Genomic DNA, 23,654 nt, shown 5'->3' with positions numbered 1-23,654 from the left:
CTATGGACGCGAGGCGCGAGGTTTGTTTGTGGCTCTAAGCACTATGGGACTTAACATCTGAGGTCATCAGTCCCCTAAAACTTAGAACTATTTAAACCTAACTAACCTAAGGACATCACACACATCCACGCCCGAGGCAGGACTCGGACCTGCGACCATAACATCAGCGCGGTTCCTGACTGAAGCGTCTAGAAGCGCTCGGCCACAGCGGCCGGTGGTTTGTTTGTAATCCTCGACGTCAATATGGTTTTCTGGCCACTCCTGTAATATAGGTTGCCTAGGATGCTGTTTTCTCGGATAGCTAAATAACAATTCAAGCGCCGGCCTCGGTGGCCGAGCGGTTCTAGGCGCTTCAGTCTGGAACCGTGCGACCGCTACGGTCGCAGGTACGAATCCTGCCTCGGTCATGGATGTGTGTGATGTCCTTAGATTAGTTAGGTTGAAGTAGTTCTAAGTATTAGAGGACTGATGACCTCAGATGTTAAGTCCCACAGTGCTCAGAGCCGTTTGAACCATTAATGGACGCCCTATTATTTCTTATATCAATGGCACTCATGTTGTATCGGGTATTCTACTGGCAGTCGGCCGCGAACGTAAACAAACGAGGACTTTGGTAGTCGAGGGGAGAATGCTGGTGCCGGGGGCGACCAGCCACGCCTCCGTCTCACAGGGCTGGCAATCTGCCTCAGCGTTGTGTGCTCCTGCGAAGGCAGAACTGGCGTAATGGTCATATGGTTCGCTGATCTCATCTGTAGTTGTGATTGACCAAGACTGGTCTCTGCACTCATTTGAAATAAGAACAGGAAACAACGAACGGGCACAACAAAAAGAAAAGCGGTGTACACAAAGCATTCGCTAACGGTTACGGCGCAATTGTTTGCTGAGGTTGGCAGTCTCGTAAAGTAGTAGCTTAGGTCCGACCTGTACCGGTATCTTACGCAACCTTTCACCAGAACACTCCCCACTTAAGACTCTCACATAAAAGTGTCCACCATAATCGTATGAGTAGTGAAGAATAACGCGGTCGATATGCGCGCATGAATTTCCTTGTCCGAGAGGAATTTTAGGAGTTGCTGTTGCGTCTTATTTCTCATGCAGACACGAGGGAAAGATAGTTAAAGCAAACTCTCTCTCTCTCTCTCTCTCTCTCTCTCTCTCTCTCTCTCTCTCTCTCTGTATCCTTCGCGAAATAATTGAAATAAAACAAAGCTTCCTGTCATATTCTCAAGCAATATATGAAAATCCTAATGTGCCTCATAGAGCGCTGTTGTAATAGGTGTTTATTTCTGTTTTCCTATACATTTTATTTGAAACACTATATTACGAAAAATATGAGTTATTGACAAATTTTTCTAATACTTTTGATGCTACCGAACGGGCTTTTATTTTTTTTTTTTATTTTTTTTTTCCACGACCAACGTATTGCCTACGTGGCTGTCATACTCTAGAACTATTTGGAACAGCGGGTGAGATATATCCACGCAATCTGATAGTTCTACAGGATCTACTCGTCAGTGAATAGCTTCAGTTGGATGTCGCACCACTGAAGGTTCCCTTCCTCGCAGAACTGAGGCCATTATAGCGACTAGAGGCGATGTTCCGCGATGTTAGCGTGATCCCTGCTGGAGGTGAATCATTTTTCTTTCTCCTTTGCGCATGCAAGCTCCCTGTGTAGTTTTGAAAACGGATTATCTACAAAAGTAAGTTCGTATTATGACCAGAATTTAAATGTCTTTTCATATGCCAAGTTGAGATCCACTAATTTATCAAGAAGGCAATCCTAATAAGATATTTAGAGAATATGGCTTACAGCAAGAGAGACTTACTTCGGGCAGTATAAGATAGCGTGCAAAGTAAGTAGTTAACTGATTTTCTTGAGCATGATTACTTGTAGGAAACATCTAAATTTATCTGGAAAACGTCCAAAAGCATCGCTTGTAGAGCCGTTGAGTGCAGCAGGCATGATGTAGCTACACTTTCAGCGTAGCTTACAAATACATGAAGTAAAACTGTCGCACTTGATAGGATAAACAACTGCAACACTTTCAGCTACGTTGAACTCCGTCATTTACCTACTTCTCCAAAAGACGTTAATGTAATAATCGTGCATAATGTTTACCATCATTGGTGCAAAATTTGAGATTAATTGTAAAATGATATATAAGGATGTTATCGTAAGGAAATCAAACTGCGTTACAAATTTTATAACGGTATATAATTACTTCCAAAATGTAGTTACGCCACGATGTCACATATAACATTAGTACTTACAACATGTGGGACAAAAAGCTTCTACGTGTTGATGCGTCGCACCTAATCTTCTGTTTAGTTTTAGTTTACCTTTATAATCTTTAAGGAAGAACAAAATATTGTGAGATGGGTAACTAACTAATTAGTAAACAGCCGCGCGGGGTATCCGCGCGGGGTATCCGCGCGGGCTATGGCGCCTTGTCACGGTCCGCGCGGCTTTCCCCGTCGAACGTTCGAGTCCAACCTCGGTCATGGGTGTAGCTGTTATCCTTAGCGTAAGTTAGTTTATGTTAGATTAAATACTGTGCAAGCTTAGGGACCGATGACCTCAGCAGTTTGGTCCAAGAGAATCTTACCACAGATTTCCAAGTAAACATAAGGCCGGTCCTCAAATGAACAACGACCGACAGCATCATTGTTCGGAGACGAATTACCGAATCGTTTGTAACATGTCTTGCGTCGAATGCGTGCAAGATACACCAAAAAGATCGGCCTTTGAGCACAAAGTCGCTGATTGCTATGAACAAGTACAAATTAATGACTGAACGCAATCCACATTCGGTCATTGCTTCTCTTCACAATGATCTGCCGAATCCGCTGGATCCTATTTGTAACAATTCAGCATGTCAGCTCGCTACGACAGGCTACGAAAGAAATCCAAGAGACACAAATCTCGCGCTCTTTTGCAAAAGCAACGAAAAGTTTATACCTTCTCTATTCTGTTTCAACAACAGACCATTTCAATATCGATGATCATCGATATATCTCCACTATTCTTTCTCCAAAATTAACACCTTAATGTGAGAATTAGAAACAAGAGAAAATTTGTATATTAGGAGGAACATCGGGAGACGGTGATTGTCCATCAGTGTGACGAATTATTGCAAATATACTGATCTTCCACACAAACAGATAGCATCTTAGCATACCGTAGCACATAGCGACACGTGCCAGCACACCGATCAGATTACTGGCGTCCATATTACTCACATCGCTTTTGTGTTTCAGTCACACTGCTCACGGGACGTTACAAAGCGCCCATCATTCTCACTCGGTAGTGGAACCGGAACTCGAAAATTTCTTCCGTCCAAGTTCACAGAACGCCGCAAAAATACTCATGTTTGTAGAAATCAATAGCTAGGTACAGGTGTGTACCTTTATACTGAATCTGCGAGTTTATAATACTCAAAATACACGCTGGTGTACGGAGTACGTCAACATTTTCTTTCTGAATAAACACTTTACTGTCAATCCAAACTCAAAGCAACAGTGTTGTTGTGGTCTTCAGTCCAGAGAGTGGTTTGATGCTGCTCTCCACGCTGATCTATCCTGTGCAAGCCTCATCATCTCCGAATAACTTCTGCAATCTACATCGTTCTGACTCTGCTTATTGTATACATCTCTTGGTCTCCCTCTACGACTTTTACCCTCCACACTTCCCTCCAATACTAAATTGGTGATTCCTTGATGCCTCAGAACGTGTCCTATCAACCGATCCCTTCTAATAGTCAAGTTGTGCGACGAATTCCTCTTCACCTCAGTTGCATTCAGTACCTCCTCCTTAGTTACGTGATCTAACCATCTAATCTTCAACATTCTTCTGTAGCACCAAGTTTCGAAAGTTTCTATTCTCTTCTTGTCCAAATTATTTATCGTCCATGTTTTACTTCCATGCATGGCTACACTTCATACAAATACTTTCAGAAAATACTTCCTAACACTTAAATCTATGCTCGATATTAACAAATTTCTCTTCTTCAGCAACACTTTCCTTGCCATTGCCAGTCTACATTTTATATTCTCCGTAATTCGACAGTCAGCATTTACTTTGCTTCCAAAACAGCAAAACACATTTACTACTTTCAGGGTCCCGTTTCCTAATCTAATTCCCCTGATTTAATTCGACATTATCCTCGTTTTGTGCATGTTCATCTTACATCCTCCTTTAAAGGACCTGTTCATTCCGTTCAGCTGCTCTTCCAGGTCCTTTGCTGCCTCTGACAGAATTACAGTGTCGTAGGCAAACCACAAAGTTTTCATTTCTTCTCCATGGATTCTAATTCCTACTCAGAATTTTTCTGTTGTTCCCTTTACTGCTTGCTCGGTATACAGATTGAATAACATCGGAGATAGGCTACAACCCTGTCTCACTCCGTTCCCTACCAATTCTCCCCTTTCGTGTACCTCGACTCCTACAGCTGCCATCTTGTTTCTGTACAAACTGTAAATAGCCTTTCGATCCCATCATTTTGCCCCTGTCGCCTTCAGAATTTGAAAGAGTATTCCAGCCAACCTTGTCATAAGCTTACCCTGCTAGAGATGTAGTTTTGCCTTTCCTTAACCTATCTTCTATGATAAGTCTTAGGGTCAGTATTACCTCGCGTGCTATAACATTTCTACGGAATCCGAACTGACCTTCCCCGAGGCCGGCTTCTACCAGTTTTTCCATTCGTTTGTAAGGAATTCGTGTTAGTATGTTTCAACCGTGACTTATTAAACTGTTAGTTCGGTAATTTTCACACCTGCCAGCACCTGTTTTTTTGGGATTGGATGTCTGAGGGTAAAAAGCAACATACAGTACCATGGAAAACACTCTGTCGAGATCTTTCCTAACTCAGCACATGCTCAACATGTCTACCATTTTGATTCCTAATCTTCTACACGCGAATACTGATTTTAGAGATAACCCTGCGCCACACGCCTTCCGTGATTTCACAGCAAGCTTGAGGGATAAGGCGTCTGAGCTGCAGTAAATCACGTGGATGTTTCTCGAAAATTGTTACCTTTAGGTACCCCCAAATAAGGAAGCCACATAGGCTGAGGTCCGGACTATAGAGGGAGGGGGCAGGGGGGGACCAAAGTTGCCCGTCATTCAAACGACCCGGAAATCTAAGTGAAATGATCCGCTTTACGAAACTCTCGTGTAAGAAATCCCACACAGTCTTTGCAGTTTGTGGCCTTGCTGCATCCTGTAAAAACCACTGCGTGTTGAAGGACAACGCAGTAGCAAGAAGCTGTGGAATGAACTCATTGCAGAGCATGTTCAATTAACAAGCACTGTGTGGTGTCACCGCCAGACACCACACTTGCTAGGTGGTAGCCTTTAAATCGGTCGCGGTCCGTTAGTATACGTTGGACCCGCGTGTCGCCACCATCAGTGATTGCAGACCGAGCGCCGCCACACGGCAGGTCTAGAGAGACTTCCTAGCACTCGCCCCAGTTGTACAGCCGACTTTGCTAGCGATGGTTCACTGACAAAATACGCTCTCATTTGCCGAGACGATAGTTAGCATAGCCTTCAGCTACGTCATTTGCTACGACCTAGCAACGCGCCATTATCAGTTACTATTGATGCCGTAAAACATGTACCGTCAAGAGCGATGTTCACCAATTATGGATTAAAGTTTTCCAGCAGCTACGTACGTTTTTTGTTAGTCTCATTTCCTTGACCTGTTCCAGACCTCACGCCAGCCTGTGTGAGCTAAAACGCGTGCTTTTCGGCTTCCTCTCATAGTGGGTTGGCTCTCTTGCCAATCCACAACACACTGTCCACAGTTTCTTCAAAAAAAAAAAAAAGGGTCCAGTTAGTCCGTGAGTGGAAACTACGACTCACACTGTAATTCTCGGAGCGTAACGTTGTCCTTTATGAAGCAGTTGTGGATTTTCAGTAGCCAAAAAGCGTACATTTTTACGTCAAATGGAAATACGCCTGATCTGAAAACCAAACGCTGTTGAGAGTTTCTATCCCTTTCCTCTGCCCAGCTTGCAAGCAGTTGTCTCTGCTGCTTGTGTTCTACAGTGAGTTTCTAGGCGGAGGACATCCAGTACAGGTGCATGCAGAGGACTTATTTAAGGGAAGGGGGGAGAGAAAGAAGACGGATTACTGATGCCAACTACGGGACATCACGCGGAATCAGCAGCGGGAACTGAAACTGGGTCCCGATCGAGATTCGAACCCGGGATCTCATGCATACTAGCAAGTGCGTTAACCAGTGCGACGTGCGGGACACAGTGTTGTCGCAACTGCGCGGACTACCTCGACACGCCTCACGGCCGACCGACACTGACACCGAGCGCCACTCATCGGCGGCCCCTGTCCATTTCCTCCACGCTCTCTTCTCTGAGATTGTCGTAGGAGGTCGGACGTACTCGTGCATCCGCACTGAAGAAGGTGGACCCGTTGCCCGTCTAGGCGAATCAACTATATGAACGGGTGGTGTCTGTTCTTTCGGATACGTCCGAAAGAATAAACACCACGCATTCATATAAAAAGTAACATATCTGCCGATCGCTCCTGCGTTGGTTGTCGTCGATTGCCGGCCATGTTGTAAATACTAGTCTCGTAGCGACGGAATAACGCGTCGTTTGGTAACTCAACTGTTTCTGCAAGCTTCGCTGCTACTGCTGTTGACATGCTCAGCGGGATATGTAGTGCGACTCACATGTTAGTAGGAAACGAATGGTGACACTTTCGTGAGCCACCCTGTAGTTTAGTGAAAGCTGGAAGTGAAACGGACAATTTTCATGCTTAGTAACAGTAGCATTCGAGGTGTGATCAAAAAGTAATGGGAATCTTTGTTTTTCTTAAATAATCTTTATTTATTTGTTAACATCAACTTCGTCCCCTACAAAATAATCCCTCTCGGATATAATACACATGTGCCAGCACTTTTCCCATCGTGAAAGCGCTTCTGCAGGTAACTTTTCGTTATGGTGGTCAGCTCCTTCAGCGATTCCGCATTTATCTCATCAGCAGTGGCGAAGAGACGTCCTTTTATAGTTCTCTTCAGTCGCATGGGGCCATGTCCGGCAAGTACGGTGGCTGAGGCAATATAATGGTTTTGTTTCTTCGCCAACAAATCACGAATAAGCACTGAGGTGTGAGTGGGAGCATTATCGCGACGCAATTTTCACGAGTGGTTTTGCCACAATTCTGGTAGTTTTCTCTGGGGTGCTTAACCCAAACGGTGCACAACATCCAGGTAGTATTCCTTATTCCCCGTAAAAGGCAAGGCTGGAACTCGTGATGCACTATCCCATCGTAATCGAAGAAAACAGTGGAAAGAATCTCCACGTGTGATCCAACTTCTCGAATTTTTTTTCCGGTCTTGGCTTTAGAGGCAGTTTCCATTTCGTCGATTGGGCTTCAGATTCGACGTCATATTCGTATACCCTTGTTTCGGCACCTCATATAACCTCTTTCAGAAGTTGTGAATTGTTGTCGACATCGTTCAGCAATTCCTAAGCAATGTGTACGAGACGTCGTTTTTGGTCGAAATTCAACAGATCTCGAACAAAATCCGCTGCTACATGTTTCTTGCCCAAAAACCCGAAAAAAATGCTTGGCATGAGCGGAAGGATATTCCGACATAATCAGCAACCTCTCTGCTGGTGATTCGGTGATTTTCCAGAACAACTTTCCATACATCTTCCACATTGTCGCCGGGTGGGATTAGCCGAGCGGTTTAACGCGCTGCAGTCATGGACTGTGCGGCTGGTCCCGTCGGAGGTTCGAGTCCTTCCTCGGGCATGGATGTGTGTGTTTGTCCTTAGGATAACTTAGGTTAAGTAGTGTGTAAGCTTAGGGACTGATGACCTTAGCAGTTAAGTCCCGTAAGATTTCACATACATTTGAACATTTTCCACATTGTCGTCAGTAATCGATCTGCTAGGGCGACTCTCTTTGAAACGTTTATACCACTCGTAGATTCTTGTCTTACTGATAATAGATTCCCCAAAAGCCACAGTCAAAATTTCGAATACGGTGCTGCACTGTATTCCGTTTTTCAAGCAAAATTTAATGCAAATCCTTGGATCTATGTATTTTGATAGTAAAAATTCATCGAGCTCTCGAAAACACGTGTAGCCTCGTCGACTATCGACCATAAGCTAACAAGGACAGGTCCCGTGGTGCGATCGACTTTTTAAGACTATCTATACGGTGATATAGGTTAAGACCCACACACATAGCAAATGGTTCAGTTGGCTCTAAGCACTATAGGACTTAACATCTGAGGTCATCAGTCCCCTAGACTTTGAACTACTTAAACCTAACTAACCTAAGGACATCACACACACCCATGCCCGAGGCAGGATTCGAACCTGCGACCGTAGCAACAGCGCGGTACGGGACTGAAGAGCCCAGAACCGCTCGGTCACAGCAGCCGGCCCACGCATTGCAGCCATTTACCTGGTGGGCCCTCCTTTACGAGTAAGTGACGAAAAAAAATTGGGAGTTTTGTGTGACCCTCATCAGGGTTAGAAAAGTTGCATTAAACAGTTTGTTTGCGTGGTGTGATGGATAGGATAAAGACTTTTCGTGCAGGAAATAGTGGGTTCGAATCACGTTAGATGCAGTATGTCTTTTTTATTTTTCAGTCTTTATCGAGATGACTATGATCATCAATTTTAATCAGTTAATTTATTTAAATGTAATTTTTAAATTCGAGTCCTCTGTCGCATATTTTCAATCACAATGTCTACTTCATCATTTGCTCTCTATTTTTCTTCCTATCATTCTTATTTTAATCGGAATTTTTGTGTATGGATTTGATTAAAAATGGTTCAAATGGCTCTGAGCACTACGGGACTTAACTTCTAAGGTCATCAGTCCCCTAGAACTTAGAACTAATGAAACCTAACTAACCTAAGGACATCACAGACATCCACGCCCGAGGCAGGATTCGAACCTGCGACCGTAGTGGTCGCGCGGTTCCAGACTGTAGCGCCTAGAACCGCTCGGCCACTCCGGCAGGCATGGATTTGATTACATTTACCTATGATAATAATCAGTTATTTTAAAATTCCGATCTATGAGTTTTAAAAATAAAAGACGAAATAATCTATTTATATTTGTGCGGTGGAATGTAAAATGTATTTTTGTTACGAGACGTACTGTTTCTTTGGACAGTAATGGTCATACAAACATTTAAAACATAGCCCAAATACCTAATGCAGTATGGACAAAATAACGCAGACGAAAATTTGAATGAAAGACGGTTTTATTTTAAGTGCGACAGAATTAAGAAAAATGAGAAACAGATATTTTCACCAACTGCGACATGGTCGCGTATACAAACAGTGATCCGATACTGTCAAATGTTTTTTTATTCCAGTCTTTGATCACGATATGAATTCTTTAGAGGATGACCGGTTTCGGTCCGTAATGACCATCCTCAGATCTTTTTTACACCACGTCCTAAAGTGATAACGCCATAATGGCATCGTCAAAACATTATAATCAGCATGGCATCGTCATATAGATCTAAAATAAGTCCTATTCTACACCTTATTTTAGATCTATATGCCGATGTCATGCTTATTACATTTATATGTTTTGACGATGCCATTATGGCCTTATAACTTTAGAACTTGGTGTAAAAAAGATCTGAGGATGGTCATTACGGACCGAAACCGGTCACCGTCTAAAGAATTCATATCGTGATCAAAGACTGGAATAAAAAAACATTTAAGAAATATATATAATGAACTCAATAATGTGGACAAAAAAAAACAAGGAATGATAGGAAGAAAAACGAGAGCAAATGAAGATGTTGATATTACGATTAAAATTATGTGACAAAGGAACATAATTTAAAAATTACATTTAAATCAATTAACCGAATAAAGATGATGATCAAAGTCATTTCGATAAAGATTTAAAGATTTAAAAAAATGTCTTTATACATCTGACAGGATTCGAACTCATAACCTCCTGCGGGCAAAGCAGTTATCCTATTCACTCTATCACGCAACCAGACTGTGTAGTCCTCCTTTTTAACGCTGTTGAATCACATGAAGTTGCGAATTTTTTTTCTTCTTTCCTCAATTACTCGCCTATGAGGGTCAAAAAGTTGATCGCACCGTTGCGGACCTCGTCTTGTAAATGTTCAAAACAGCTGGAAACGCAAGAAGATATATCAGAAACATGTGTACCAACAAGATAAAAAAATAGAAAATCGAATGTATAAATCCCGCGAAATTAAAAAAAAAAAATCCCGTCACCTTTTACCATACCTCGTACATTAGCACATTACTACCATTTTAGAGGGTCTGCCGTTAACGTGCTGGAGCTATAGAACTGGGAGAGCAGCTGAACAGGAGCCTGTGTGGTGTGTTGTTTAGCGCGTCGGACCGCGAGTGGGTGCTGTACCGGCTGCTGCCCGGCCTGGAGCGAGCCCCGGAGCGCTTCCGGCTGTGCCTGCACGAGCGCGACTTCGCGCCCGGCACCTTCATCACCATCAACATCGTCTCCTCCATGCAGGCCTCGCGCCGCATGATCGTCGTCCTCAGCGAGGCCTTCGTCTCCAGCCAGGTTAGTCGCCTCTCCTCTCCACAGCCAGCGTTAGGCTAAAGCACTTGTTCCCAACCTTTCTTAGACCATTACACCTGAGTGCAATCAGAAATTAGCTAGTGCCGGCACCACACGACCCCCCCCCCCTCCCCCATAGTCATCTGTTGCAGCCCCCACCTCCCTCTCCAATTAAGTACCTAACTAAGCTGTAGAATAAAACACTTTTCTTGGACCACTTTTATTTTTAAAATGTTGAAAAATGGATGATATTTACTTTGTGTATGTATGTATGTGTGTGTGTGTGTTTGAGAGAGAGAGAGAGAGAGAGAGACAGAGAGAGAGAGAGAGAGAGAGAGAGAGAGAGAGACAGAGAGAGAGAGAGAGAGAGAGTCAGTGACGAAGGAATTCGTATAGCACAGCAACTAAGTACTACCCGCAACTGTTTAACTGTTTTTCAGAAAAGAAAGCCAACTATCGACTGCTAGGGTAGACACATTTTACAAATCATTCTCACGCTGCATTACTCCTCTCCACTGCGGCGCTTGCTCGACCTGCACACCGTAACCCCATTTAAAATCAAACAAATTTAGATGCGTGTTTCTTACTTCTTGTTGTTGTCTTCAGTACTGTTCGTAAATCACCTCATTGCCGCAGTCCTTACTTCTGAACTTGGAAGAACTGGACGACTACAGGTTGTTAATACTTCGTGTCTAACCGCTCTAACAATAATGTAATAACTGTATGCAGTACTATAGTAGCTCTCATCTGGTTACTACTGTGTCGTGCTGTCAGTTAATTCATTTACCCGTTTCGAAGCAAGTATTGTAGCAATTTCTTGGCCTAAGCAGGTACTATCTACAACACAGAGAAGATATTTTCTTCAGATATTTAGCATTTGTTACGTGTATGCCTCACTTTTATTATCAGTGATGTTCGGGACTAAGAACATGGGTGCAGTGGATGGAATATGTGAGAAACCTGTAACCTACACCACACTAATTCTACTAACTGAGAAAAATTAATTATTGATAACTTGTATAATTAATATCAGAGTCTTACAAAATTGTCATAATAGTAATGATCTTTTCAAAAAAGTTTAGTTTCGTGACTGAAACAAAATCGAATCGTTTAGTTTTTACCTCTTAGAAAATTTCATTTTACCCCAAAAGTTATAATTACCCCCAGGTTTCGAGCCACTGGGCTAAAGTCTCATAAATCGTACCACATTGAGCATTTTTGGGATTTTACTGACATATAACATTAATTAGCTAAATCTGCTACTAATCAAAATGCATGCGACAGCGTGCTTACCAATACGTCCCAAATCGCCGAGTACAAAAACGAAATTTTCCGGTGCTCATACCTCAAGTGCTGTTGTTGATAGCCGGCCGGAGTGGCCGTGCGGTTCTAGGCGCTACAGTCTGAAACCGAGTGACCGCTACGGTCGCAGGTTCAAATCCTATCTAGGGCATGGAAGTGTGTGATGTCCTTAGGTTAGTTAGGTTTGATTATTTATAAGTTCTAGGCGACTGATGACCTCAGAAGTTAAGTCGCATAGTGCTCAGAGCCATTACAACCATTTGAACCTGCTGAGGAAATAGCAAATAGAAACATTTTCTGTCAGTGAGTTCGACGATTAATGTGCACTTGCAGACTGGAAGTAAGTTATGGTCAGTATGTTCTCCATCGCTTTGTGGATGGCCACAAAAAATAGTTTCCAAGCTCTTGTAAACGGCACAAAAGATTAGATTATAACTTAACTTATCAGCCGCCCCACAATTTGGTACCTCGTTTTCAGTCATTCTTTTAAACAGGAGTATATTCACCTTTTTCGTGCTTCAATAGGAGCATTTGTCCATTGGTAACGTGAAGCTCGTACTCCCGGTCACATTCGAAGAATGATCAACAAAGACAAGAGACTGATTTTGTTTTTCGCAAATGTTTATTACTCCATTTCAATGTTTACCTGGACTTTTTCAAATTATTCCCCTCCTGCTTGAATGCACCTTTTATAGCGTCTCTGCTAGTCCTCGAACACATCGTGCAGACCATTCTTTGACAGGTGCTTAAGAATCACTTCACGTTCCTTGAGCACTGCTTCAAGCTCTCAAACTGAATTTCTCTAAGCTTTTTCTTTATTCAAGAAAATAAAAAAAAATCACAAGATTCAAGATCGGGGCCAATACGGTGAGCGCAGTCGACAGGTAATGTTGAACTGAGCCAAAAACTGCATTATTTGATTTGCGACATGAGGTCGCGCATTGTCATAATGAAGTCGCCAACCAGGCCGAGAGAGTTCTGGTGGTTTCCGTAGAACGTGCTTCATCAGTTTAGTCAGTGCTTACGTGTAGCATAGTGTTGACGAACCTAGGATTTTCTACACTGTGTTGACTCGTTTTCATTCGGGGTCATAAAGATTCAGCCAGAAATGACCTTTGTATGGGAGTAAAACAGACGTGGTAGTCAACGGGTACAAACACCGATGACCCATAGATGATCAATATAATCGTAAAGACACCGCCATATGAAATTCTCAACACTTCACTGAGGTTACATAATGTTACCTGCCGATCCTTACGGACAATCACAGTAGCGGTGCTGATGTTGACTTCAGTTACAGCAGAAGCCGAAACATCAGGCCCAGCTTGTTTAACACACACAAATCGACCTTCTTTGAAGTCCTTGAACCACCTAAACACTGTTGCACCAGACTGTGCACCTTCACCGCCCGGTTGCTACAGATTTTCGTGCGTTTCAGTGGCTGCGTGGTTTAAACGAGCTCAGAATTTTATTGCGGTCCCATCGGCTTAGGGAACGAGTGGTAAGGAAATTGGCTGTGCCCTTTCAAAGGAACTATCCCGGTATTTGCCGGGAGCGATTTAGGAAAATCACGGAAAACCTAAATCAGGATGGCCTGAAGTGGGTTTGAACCGTTATCCTCCCGAATGCGAGTCCAGTGTGCTAACCACTGCGCCACCTCGCTCGGTGGTCGTATATGTGTTTGTTGCATCGCTTGAGTATGTCGTGAGTAATTAAGTTTTAAAATGGAAGCAGAAACCGAGTCAGGGCGGATTATACGTAGTGACCAATGTTCCTACATCAAAATCGAATCCATATGTGGAAACATTCCAGAGGAAATCTACAACGCTTTCAGAGGCATGTGTGAGAAAAGTGCAGTGGGTCGCAGCACAGTTATCACGGTAGTCTGCTCGTTTCTGTTGAAGGTCGGGTAACCGGCACCGAAGACAACCCAAGAAATGGAACCCCGTCATCTGCAACAGACTACGCCTCTCATGTTACTGTTAATGACATTTTGAGAGAGAATCGACGAAAAACATGTGAGAAAACTGCTTGTGAGGCCAGAATGTCTGTCACTTCAGTTTACAGAATCGTAACTGTAAAGGTAAAGATGAGAAAAGTTGCTCTCAGATGGGTTCCATACGATATGAGCGAAGAGCAGAAAGCAGGTCTCAAACGAATCGCAGAAGTATTGCTTCAACGTTGTCGAACAGAAGGAGAACACTCTTTGAAAAAGATTTTTGCACTCGATGAAAACTGCATACGAGATTTTGAGCTGCAACTGAAGTCTCAATCGTTACAAAGTAAAAGTTCCGATTTTCCACGCCCACAAGAATTTCGCCGCCAACAATCAAAGGTGAAACTGATGATGATGATCTTTGCGTATGACATGAATGGTGTCATATCTGCAAATAGAATACCCCAGGGGATGCCTGTAACAAGTTGCTTCTGCAAAACGTTTTGCCACCGAGAATTCGCCAAAAAATGTCTGACATGCTTCCAACTGGTGTCCTCATTTTGCACGATAATGCAAGACCGCACATTGCCCCGCAGTGACAGAAACGTTAGAGAAATATGTATGGCAAGTACTTCCCCAACCACCATATAATCCTAATATGAGCCAATCGGACTCTGATTTGTTTCCCAAATTGAAGGAACAAATCGGTGGAAAACGTTTTGATACAACTGATGAAGCTTCCAGTGAGGTGACCCACGTATCAGACAGCTCAACAATGAAGGTGCTCTATCAGGAATACAGAATTTGCAAAACGTCGGGAAGCCGACATAAGGAAGAATGCGAGTAGCAATGAAAAGAAAATAATCTGCGAGAGTGGTTTGCAGCAGGAGCGTGTGGAAACAAACGGAAAACTACTGTGTTATAAATCCTGTAATACCCTGCTCCGATGTTTCCATAAAAAACGACACGTTCCTTTCCAGTCATTTTTACCGAGAGGTATTAAACTGGATCATGTCAGCTTCAACCCAATCAAGCGAGCCATTTAAAAGTCGCGCACGCTACTAGCTACTGCTGCCAGTGTAGCGGTAGACGGTAGCGCCTGGGTGGCCAATGTAAGCCAAGGTTGTATAGAAGGCCTGTAAAAGTATTCTATAAAATAACTTATTTTCTTCAATTCTATCTTAAAGAATGCAGAACTTTTGAAAAGACTTTCGTATTTCTTACAACTTCCTTCCTCTCATTCAGAGTAACAGCTCGCAGCTCACTGCAGTGTTAGTGCGAATACGATCAGGGGATAAAATACCAAAAGCAATGCAGCTGTCATATAACCACGCCAAGGCTCGATACACTCCCGGTGAGTGTGTGACTATTGTCAAAAACTTCGGAACTGAACACGTGAAGCAATGAAAAGAAAATAATCTGCGAGAGTGGCTTTGCAGCAGGAGCGTGTGGAAACAAACGGAAAACTACTGTGTTATAAATTCTGTAATATCCTGCTCCGATGTTTCCATAAAAAACGACACGTTCCTTTCCAGTCATTTTTACCGAGAGGTATTACACTGGATCATGTCAGCTTCAACCCAATCAAGCGAGCCATTTAAAAGTCGCGCACGCTACTAGCTACTGCTGCCAGTGTAGCGGTAGACGGTAGCGCCTGGGTGGCCAAATCATTCGCTCGGATTGTCCAGAATGTTCTTCAGACCAGACATGGTGACATGGCGCATTGTCATGACAACATGAAATCCAAGAATGGCTGCATATGCTCTACAAGTAGCCGAACATAAAACCATTTCCAGCCAATGACCGGTGCAGTTGCACCAGGGGGCCCAATCGATTCCATGTTAACACAGCCCAGTCCATCATGGAACCTCCACCAGCTTGAACAGTGTCTTCTTGACAACATGGTGGGGTCTGCGTCACACACGAGCCCCACCACCAGCTGTTACAAACTTAAATCGCGACCCATCTGGCCGGGCCACGGTTTTCCAGTCGTCTGGCGTCCATCCGATATGGTCACTGGCCCAGGAGAGGAACTGCTGCCGATGTCATGCTTTTAGCACAGGCACTCTCGTCGATCGTCCGCAGCCACAGCCCATTAACACCATTTTTCGCCGCACTGTCCTAGCTGATACGTCTGTCATAAGTCCAACATTGATTTCTGTGGTTATTTCCCGCACTGTTGCTTGTCTGTTAGTACTGACAACTCTACGCTGACGCCGCTGCTCTCGGCCCTTAATTGAAGGACGTCGGACCCTACGTTGTCCGTGGTGAGAGGCGATGCCTGATATTCGGTATTGTTTGGTACACTCGTGGCACAGGGTATCTCAGAATATTGAATTCCTTAACGATTTCCGAAACGGATTGTTCTCTGCGTCTAGCTACAACTACCTTTCCGCGTTCAAAGTGTGCTAATTCTTGTCGTGCAGACGTAATCACGTCGGTAACCGCTTCACATGAATCACCTGGGTGTAAATGACAGCCCCGCCAATACACTGCCCTTTTATAGGCAAAAAAGACGATACGGTGTTACATAAATTGAAAATAATTACATAGTTCAATTCTTTTATCTTGGCGGCTCGCGCATGCCCACCCAGACGCGGGAGATTGCTGCGTTGCCAGTTGCACACGACGCACCCGCCAATAGAAGCAGCGCCATAGTATAGCATAGTTCGCAAGCTTACGTTTAGGAGGGAGCGCGCAGTTCATGAAGTAAAGCCACCACGGCCGCATTAACCCTTTCGCTGCTACAAAGACGTGCTCCCTGCATTCCGCGCTGTGCGCGATTTCGTCACTGCACTGCTCGCCTGCACTCTTCAAAATTTCGTGCTATGGTTTACTACATTTAATGCTGCATAATAACTGCGTTGAACATCGAAACAAAATTAAGTCATTTATGGGGGGAAGGTATCAGTCAAGAAGACGTGTAAAAATAAAATTTTTGGGCCAAATAGTTTTTGTCAAAGCAGTGGGAACACCATGTGTCTGCACAGGCGAGCAGTGCAGTGATGACAAAATCGCGCACAGCGCGGAATGCGGCGAGCACGTGTCTGCAGCAGCGAAAGGGTTAATGAAGAGACAAAGCACTAGAAATTTCAAAAAATTGCATTCAAACGAATATAATTCGTGAAGTAAGGCACTTCGATATTGTTTTTAAATAATGAAAATGTTGTGGCGTAACAAGCTAGTTACGCCACATTGCGAAGTGAGCCGAAAGAAAGGCACGCGTACACACACGCCGACTGGCGTCAAGTCTGGAACAGGATAACTATTAAATGGTAGCAAGAAAAGTACGTAGCTGCTTTATACTTAACTTTTATTCTTGGTTTGTTTACAACGTTCTTCGTGAGACATTTTTACGATAACTCTCAAAGTAGGTAAGGCTAATGGCGCCTTGCTAGATCGTAGCCATGGACTCAGCAGAAGGCTATTCTAACTGTCTCTCGGCAAATGAGAGGAAGGTTTCGTCCGTATTGTCGCTAGCAATGTCGTCCGTACAACTGGGCGAGTGCTCGTCCGTATCTCGAGACCAGCCTTGTGGTGGCGCTAGGTCTGCGATCACACAGTGGCGACACGCGGGTCCGACATGTACTAAATGGACCGCGGCCGATTTAAGCTACCACCTAGCAAGTGTGGTGTCTGGCGGTGACACCACAGAAAATATTAAGCACCGCAGAAAGTTTGAACTCATAACCTTTCGCGTAGAGGCCCAACGCCTTAACCGTTACGCTAACGCACTTCGTTTGACTACAAAACGCCATGAGGACTGTAACACGTCACGCAAAATACTGACAAACACTGTTGGTATGACTATGAATTACTCACGCTTCGTCGAAGTACAATAGGAAATAAACAATTACCGCTGTTCTTTATTGCGAAAAAGCGGTTCGTGAGAGTGATACAAACACCTTTCCTTGCTATCGCCTAAATTAGGAGTCTTATTGCTTGTTTGGTTTAATTAATTAATAAAATATGAAGCAACTGGTATAAAGAATGCTTTTTCCAAACTTTCTATAAAAGAATGTCTGCTATCAAGACATTGCTTTTGTTCTATTACTTTATTTATAACTGAACGTTTCTAAAACTGAAGACTCTCGTCCATGCTCTACACTGCAGTCGAGATGTGGCAACGTCGTTCTCTGTTCATTGGCTGACTGTGTTTTGTGACGTCAGATGCGCAGAACGAACCTAAACTCGGCCGCCAACATAAATGACGCGCACTTTAGTTATAATAAGAGGGTATCGTTTTGTGAAACCGAGTAACCATGAGAGTTTACGAAGATGTAGGAAGTTCGGTTCAAAGTTGTGATGATATCAATCTTAGTGCAATAGTCGCCAGAGGTACTGATAGTAGCACGCAGTGTAGTCGAAGTGGGTTGGCCAGAAGTAGTCAAGTATCAGTTCAGTTGTTAACTTTAGACAGTTCAGTGTATAATTGCAAGTTGAGTCATATGAAGAGTATTGTATTTTGGTGGTGTAAAGATGCTAATTTTCGTATATCTTGTGATTTTTGTCATTACTGCACTACTTTCAACACTAGTCACAATGCTCGATAAAAGTTTAAATATATAAGCGTTCTGTACTAAAAGTGGTAGAGCATCCACTTATTCAACCGAAGTCATTCTAGTATACAGATTGAAAGTTGTAACAGTCACTGATTCATGAGACAATCGTCGCACGGTAGGTGACAAGAAACATTGTGACGCAGAACATGTTGACAAGCAGCTGAAATAGAATAGACTGCCATATTGTTCAATATGTCGATCGGTAGAGAACAAGTAAATCAGCGTTATCGATGTACAGAGTGTCAAAGAATGATAGAAGCAGCTAGGAATGCAAAAATAGGAACAATATAGTAACGGTATCGTCACACCATGTATACAACTCCGAAACACTCGAGCCAACCGTTCTTTTAAGGCTGCTCTGTGCGGTCCTTTGTATTTCAAAAGAAAGAAAAATGTAAATAGAGACATCAATGGCGTGGTAGCAATGTATCATTATACTGTTCACAAGCTGTTAGTATCGCAGTTTGTACAACCAAAAAGCGGCCGTATCGACTACTACAACAGACATCCCAAAAGAATAACCATCTCTCCACCTTTTGTCGCGCACTGAAGAAGGCAGATAAATACTCAGCCTCCCCTTCCCCCTACCCACACCTCGTCACCTTCTTCAACCACCCACGACCACCGCCACATACTCGCCTGCGCATGTCATTATCAATGTTTCTCTAAATGGAATGATTTTGGATATAAAAAGAGGAAGGAAAATTAGAGTTTAATGTTCCATCGACATCGCGGTCATTAGACACGGAGCACAAGCTTGGACTACTATGAAAGGGGGAAGGAAATGGACAGTGCCGTTTTGAAAGGAACAATCCCTGCATTTGTTTGGAACTATCTCCGAAAGCCTTAATCTGGACGGTATCTGACCGTCCTCCTCACGAATTCGAGTCCAGTGTGCTGGCCAAGTGCCGCCTCGCTCAGTTTTCGGAACTGAGGTTTCTGCGATGTATCTACATGGTGTTGCCTGTTACGGACTTCTAGGTGTCGTGGTGGACTCTCAGCGGATGGTGTCGTGATAGGGAAATCACGTCCAGAAACGTACTGTTTGAATATGAAATAAGTTTGAAAACTGGATCACTTTCAGATATGCCGCTTCACAGTACGAACATGACATCAGTAACCAGTTTCGTCCGACTATAAGAACGATTGCGAGAAACTGGCACTTTTCCGACTAGGAGGGCTCATTATAGTGATCCACAGACGCGCCTCACTCTGCACTGTGAAGAAGACGTCTTTTCTCACGTGGAAGAAAATCAAAGGACGAGTACTGGAAGCATTTCGCATGCCCTGGTCTTATGTAGAGCAAATCGAAGATCTGAAAGTGATCAGATGTCCAGACGTAATTTATATCCAAAAGATACATTTCCGGACATTGGTTCCTTATGAGAAACATTACCTACCAATTATTTGTAAGTAATTTCCGTTATTTGACTGTTAATTGTTCATTTCTTTTACACAATCATGATTTCAGCTTTCTAGTCATTTCAAGTGCGTGTTGAAATGTTAAACTATGTCTGAGCTCTCTGTCACATGTCATAGTGGGAAAAAATATGGTCTTATACACCAGTTGTCGTATTACTGGATATCTCTGGTCTTATAGACCAATTATTTTATTACAGGATATGAGTACATATCGAGGATACACAGCATGGCCGCCATTGTATAGAGTGAAAAACCATTAACACATAGCATGCATATTTAACAGCCAGTATATTTCTGTAATCTGCATTCGTCACTTCAAATGGAAATTCCTTTAAAAAAGTTCTACACGACTGTGGTCTCCCACGAAAGAAAGATTATTATCTACTAAATTCTGTCTAGAGCCCCTAGGAGCCTGTAATAGAAATTGTGAAACACCATGACTGAGGAGCCTAGGATAAATTTGTGCCGTACTGGTTTCTATAGGATTGGCTTCGAGGGAATCACCATATTTTCTTGGAGACAGCAATTGGAATTTGGTCTGTAGGCTCCCACACCGGACTTTTCATATTTCTCCTCACATTGGAAGGTGACGGGGGATGTGCAGTCCTAAAGCATCGACTGCACACGGACATGCGCAACTCCGCGAAACAGCATAAAGAAGACGCTGCCCACCAGCCAATGGAAAGAGCAGACAGCGCCACACCTCCGGGAAGACAGCGTTCAGCACCCCCTGTTGGTTGGTTGGTTGGTTGGTTTGGGGGAAGAGACCAAACAGCGAGGTCATCGGTCTCATCGGATTAGGGAAGGACGGAGAAGGAAGTCGGCCGTGCCCTTTCAAAGGAACCATCCCGGCATTTGCCTGGAGTGATTTAGGGAAATCACGGAAAACCTAAATCAGGATGGCCGGACGCGGGATTGAACCGTCGTCCTCCCGAATGCGAGTCCAGTGTGCTAGCCACTGCGCCACCTCGCTCGGTGCACCCCCTGTCAATGCTGATTTACCCAGCCGCCCACCGCTGGCCGGCCAAGCTGGATCACAGGCTTTGAGAGGATCGCAGACTGCGCAGCAGTACTCCAAAAGAGGACGAACAAGTGTAGTGTATACAGTCTCTTTAGTAGATTTGTTACATTTTCTAAGTGTTCTGCCAATAAAACGCAGTCTTTGGCTTCCCTTCCCCATGACATTTTCTGTGTGTTTTTTCCAATTTAAGTTGTTAGTAATTCCTGGGTGTTTAGATGAATTTATGGCCTTTAGATTTGACTGATTTATCGTTTAACCGAAGTTTAACGAGTTCCTTTTAGCGGATTCCTTTTAGCACTCATGTGAATGACGTCACACTTTTCATTATTTAAGGTCGATTTCCAGTTTTCGCACCATACAGATATCTAAAATTGTTTTTCATCTTCTGATGACTTTACTAGAGGATAAACGCAAGAATCGTCTGCAAACAACGTAAGATGTCTGCTCAGGCTGTCTACTAAATCGATTATATAGATAAGGAACAGCAGAAGGACTAAAAGACGACTTTGGGGAACGCCAGAAATGACATCTGTCATTTCTTCATTTACCAGCAGTGCTGAGAACAAGTCCATCGCAGGATATGTTCTTCACAGTTATTCAGCCAGCTTTTCCAGCGACTAGCAAGGACGGTCGTGGCAAACCTCGCACCATTCGTTTTCCTACTGTGTAGCAGCGAGCGTTGGAACTGGCGGAAGAGGACACTGTTTTGTGGACTGGCAAGACAGCCAATCCACGAGGACGGGAGGCCGAAGGGCACGCGTTTAAGCTCACGCAGGATGGCGTGAGGTCTGGAAAATGACAAGGTCTTTATAGTAGCAAAAATAGTACGTAGCTTCTGGAATACTTAACTTTAATCCATAATTGGTGAACATCGGTCTGACGGTAGATGCATAACAAGATAAATAGCAGTTGATAATGGCGCCTTGCTAGGTCGTAGCAAATGACGTAGCTGAAGGCTATGCTAACTATCGTCTCGGCAAATGAGAGCGTAATTTGTCAGTGAACCATCGCTAGCAAAGTCGGCTGTACAGCTGGGGCGAGTGCTAGGAAGTCTCTCTAGACCTGCCGTGTGGCGACGCTCGGTCTGCAATCACTGATAGTGGCGACCGCGGGTCCGACGTATACTACCGGACCGCGGCCGATTTAAAGGCTACCACCTAGCAAGTGTGGTGTCTGGCGGTGACACCACACACTGGCCCTAATTTACGTAGAATTTCAGCATTTACCAGGGGTTAGACATCCTCCAGTCTGGGCAACCCTGCAAGAGCAGTTGCTGTACTCATATGACATGAAGAGTGTTCAGGACCTTCGGCCAGAAGAACATCCTGCCAGGATGCAGTTTTGGCAATGGCTTTTCACAACAAAGGCATTGTTTGCAGACGAGGCTCCTATCACCCAAAGCGGGATTGTAAATTTTCATAACGAATAAATATGGGTTGATGAGATCCATACGCATGTATCAGGCATCAGCGTCGGTTATCAAGTAATGTATGGCGAGGAAGTATTTGCGTTAGTCTAATAGTACGTTACACACAACCAAACAGAGTGATCGGTGAAAAGTATCGTCAGTTCCTATCAAGTTACTCGCCTGTCCTCCTACAGGAGGTGCCACTCTAACAACGGCTGGAGATGTGATTCATACATGATGGAACACCAGCCCATTTTCTTCGAAATGTCCGAGGGCAACTCACACAGACATGTAATGGGGAATTAATTGGTCGGGGAGATCCACCACGATGGCCAGCTCATTCTTCCGATCTTAATCTGTTGGATATTTAGTTGTGAGGAAGCTTGAAATCTTTGGTGTAGGCAAGCCCCATTAACGCAGGAACGTGTCACCAAGTCTGCCAACTTATCCGTGACCAGCCTCGACTTTTTTACAGAGTGCGTAATTCCCTAAGACGTCGGAGAGAACCATGCCTTAACGAAGAGTAGACAACGACTGGACGATACCTTTAGAGATGATTCACAAGTGCATATCGTATGTAATGGGAAGCAGGTGATATTAGATGCTCTGCTGTTTCACAGTAACAGAATAATCGGTTCTCGTTTATTTATTCATATGTTCACTTCATCCCGTAGGTCGTACGTAATAGAAAAGACCATGCAATAGAAGAGACATGTTTGACAGTAACGAAGATGAACAAGTGCTCGTAGCTCTTAAGGTATGCATTTTAGAGCCAACTGTTAGTAGACTTTTTTTCTTCTTTTGGTCCATATTGCCACCTCTCAGAACACTGAGTACTTTTTTTTAAATTCCTTGTATGTGAAGGGACTTGAGAAAGTAAGTTACTCAGGTCGTCCCACTCAAAGACCATTACGCTAAAAGAGTGGCGCATTCTCAGAAGAGGGTACATATTGTGGCTTTTTCGCAGACACTATTGTGCTGTTGGGCGGTTAACTGGTGCATCACAGTGTGTGAGTGAAAAGGCGCGGCAACTGGAAACGTGCTCCAAAGTTGAAGTCCGAAGGACAGTACAATTCTTATGGGCAAAAAGCCTAAATTGCACACAAATTTACCGAGATAATCTGGCGGTGTATGGACCAAATGAAACGTCGCGTTCAGTCGTAGTGAAATGGTGGCAAGGCCGCTCAAGCAGTAGATGATATTGATCAGGGAGCAAGGCCATCGATATCGAGCACAGACACCAATCTCCAGGAAATCGAGGGACTCATTCGCAGCAATCGCAGATTTTTAAAGACTGAGGACGTTCACACAGCTACTTAAATAATGGTAACAAAACCAGCGGCTGTATTTGAATCTACCATCGTTTATTCCTTTTAATACATGCTACCAGTTTCGACATCACGTGGCGTCATTTCAGACCCCTGCATTTGTACACATACACA

At 43.8% G+C, this 23,654-nt stretch overlaps 1 protein-coding gene across 1 annotated transcript in view; it reads left to right on the top strand.

Moving 5' to 3' along the window:
• LOC126474803 (toll-like receptor 2) overlaps positions 1–23,654 on the top strand; it is a 323,566-nt gene that overhangs the window by 281,713 nt on the left and 18,199 nt on the right. Inside the window, exon 10 of the mRNA XM_050102274.1 lies at positions 10,375–10,564. Within this exon, the coding sequence (XP_049958231.1) occupies positions 10,375–10,564 (190 nt within the window). The remainder of the gene's footprint in view (positions 1–10,374; positions 10,565–23,654) is intronic.

This window comes from Schistocerca serialis, chromosome 4, assembly GCF_023864345.2.
Source record: "Schistocerca serialis cubense isolate TAMUIC-IGC-003099 chromosome 4, iqSchSeri2.2, whole genome shotgun sequence".
NCBI classification, from domain to species: Eukaryota; Metazoa; Arthropoda; class Insecta; order Orthoptera; family Acrididae; genus Schistocerca; species Schistocerca serialis.
The sequence above is the reverse complement of the archived record's forward strand: the minus strand, read 5'-3'. Positions and strand labels throughout refer to the sequence as shown.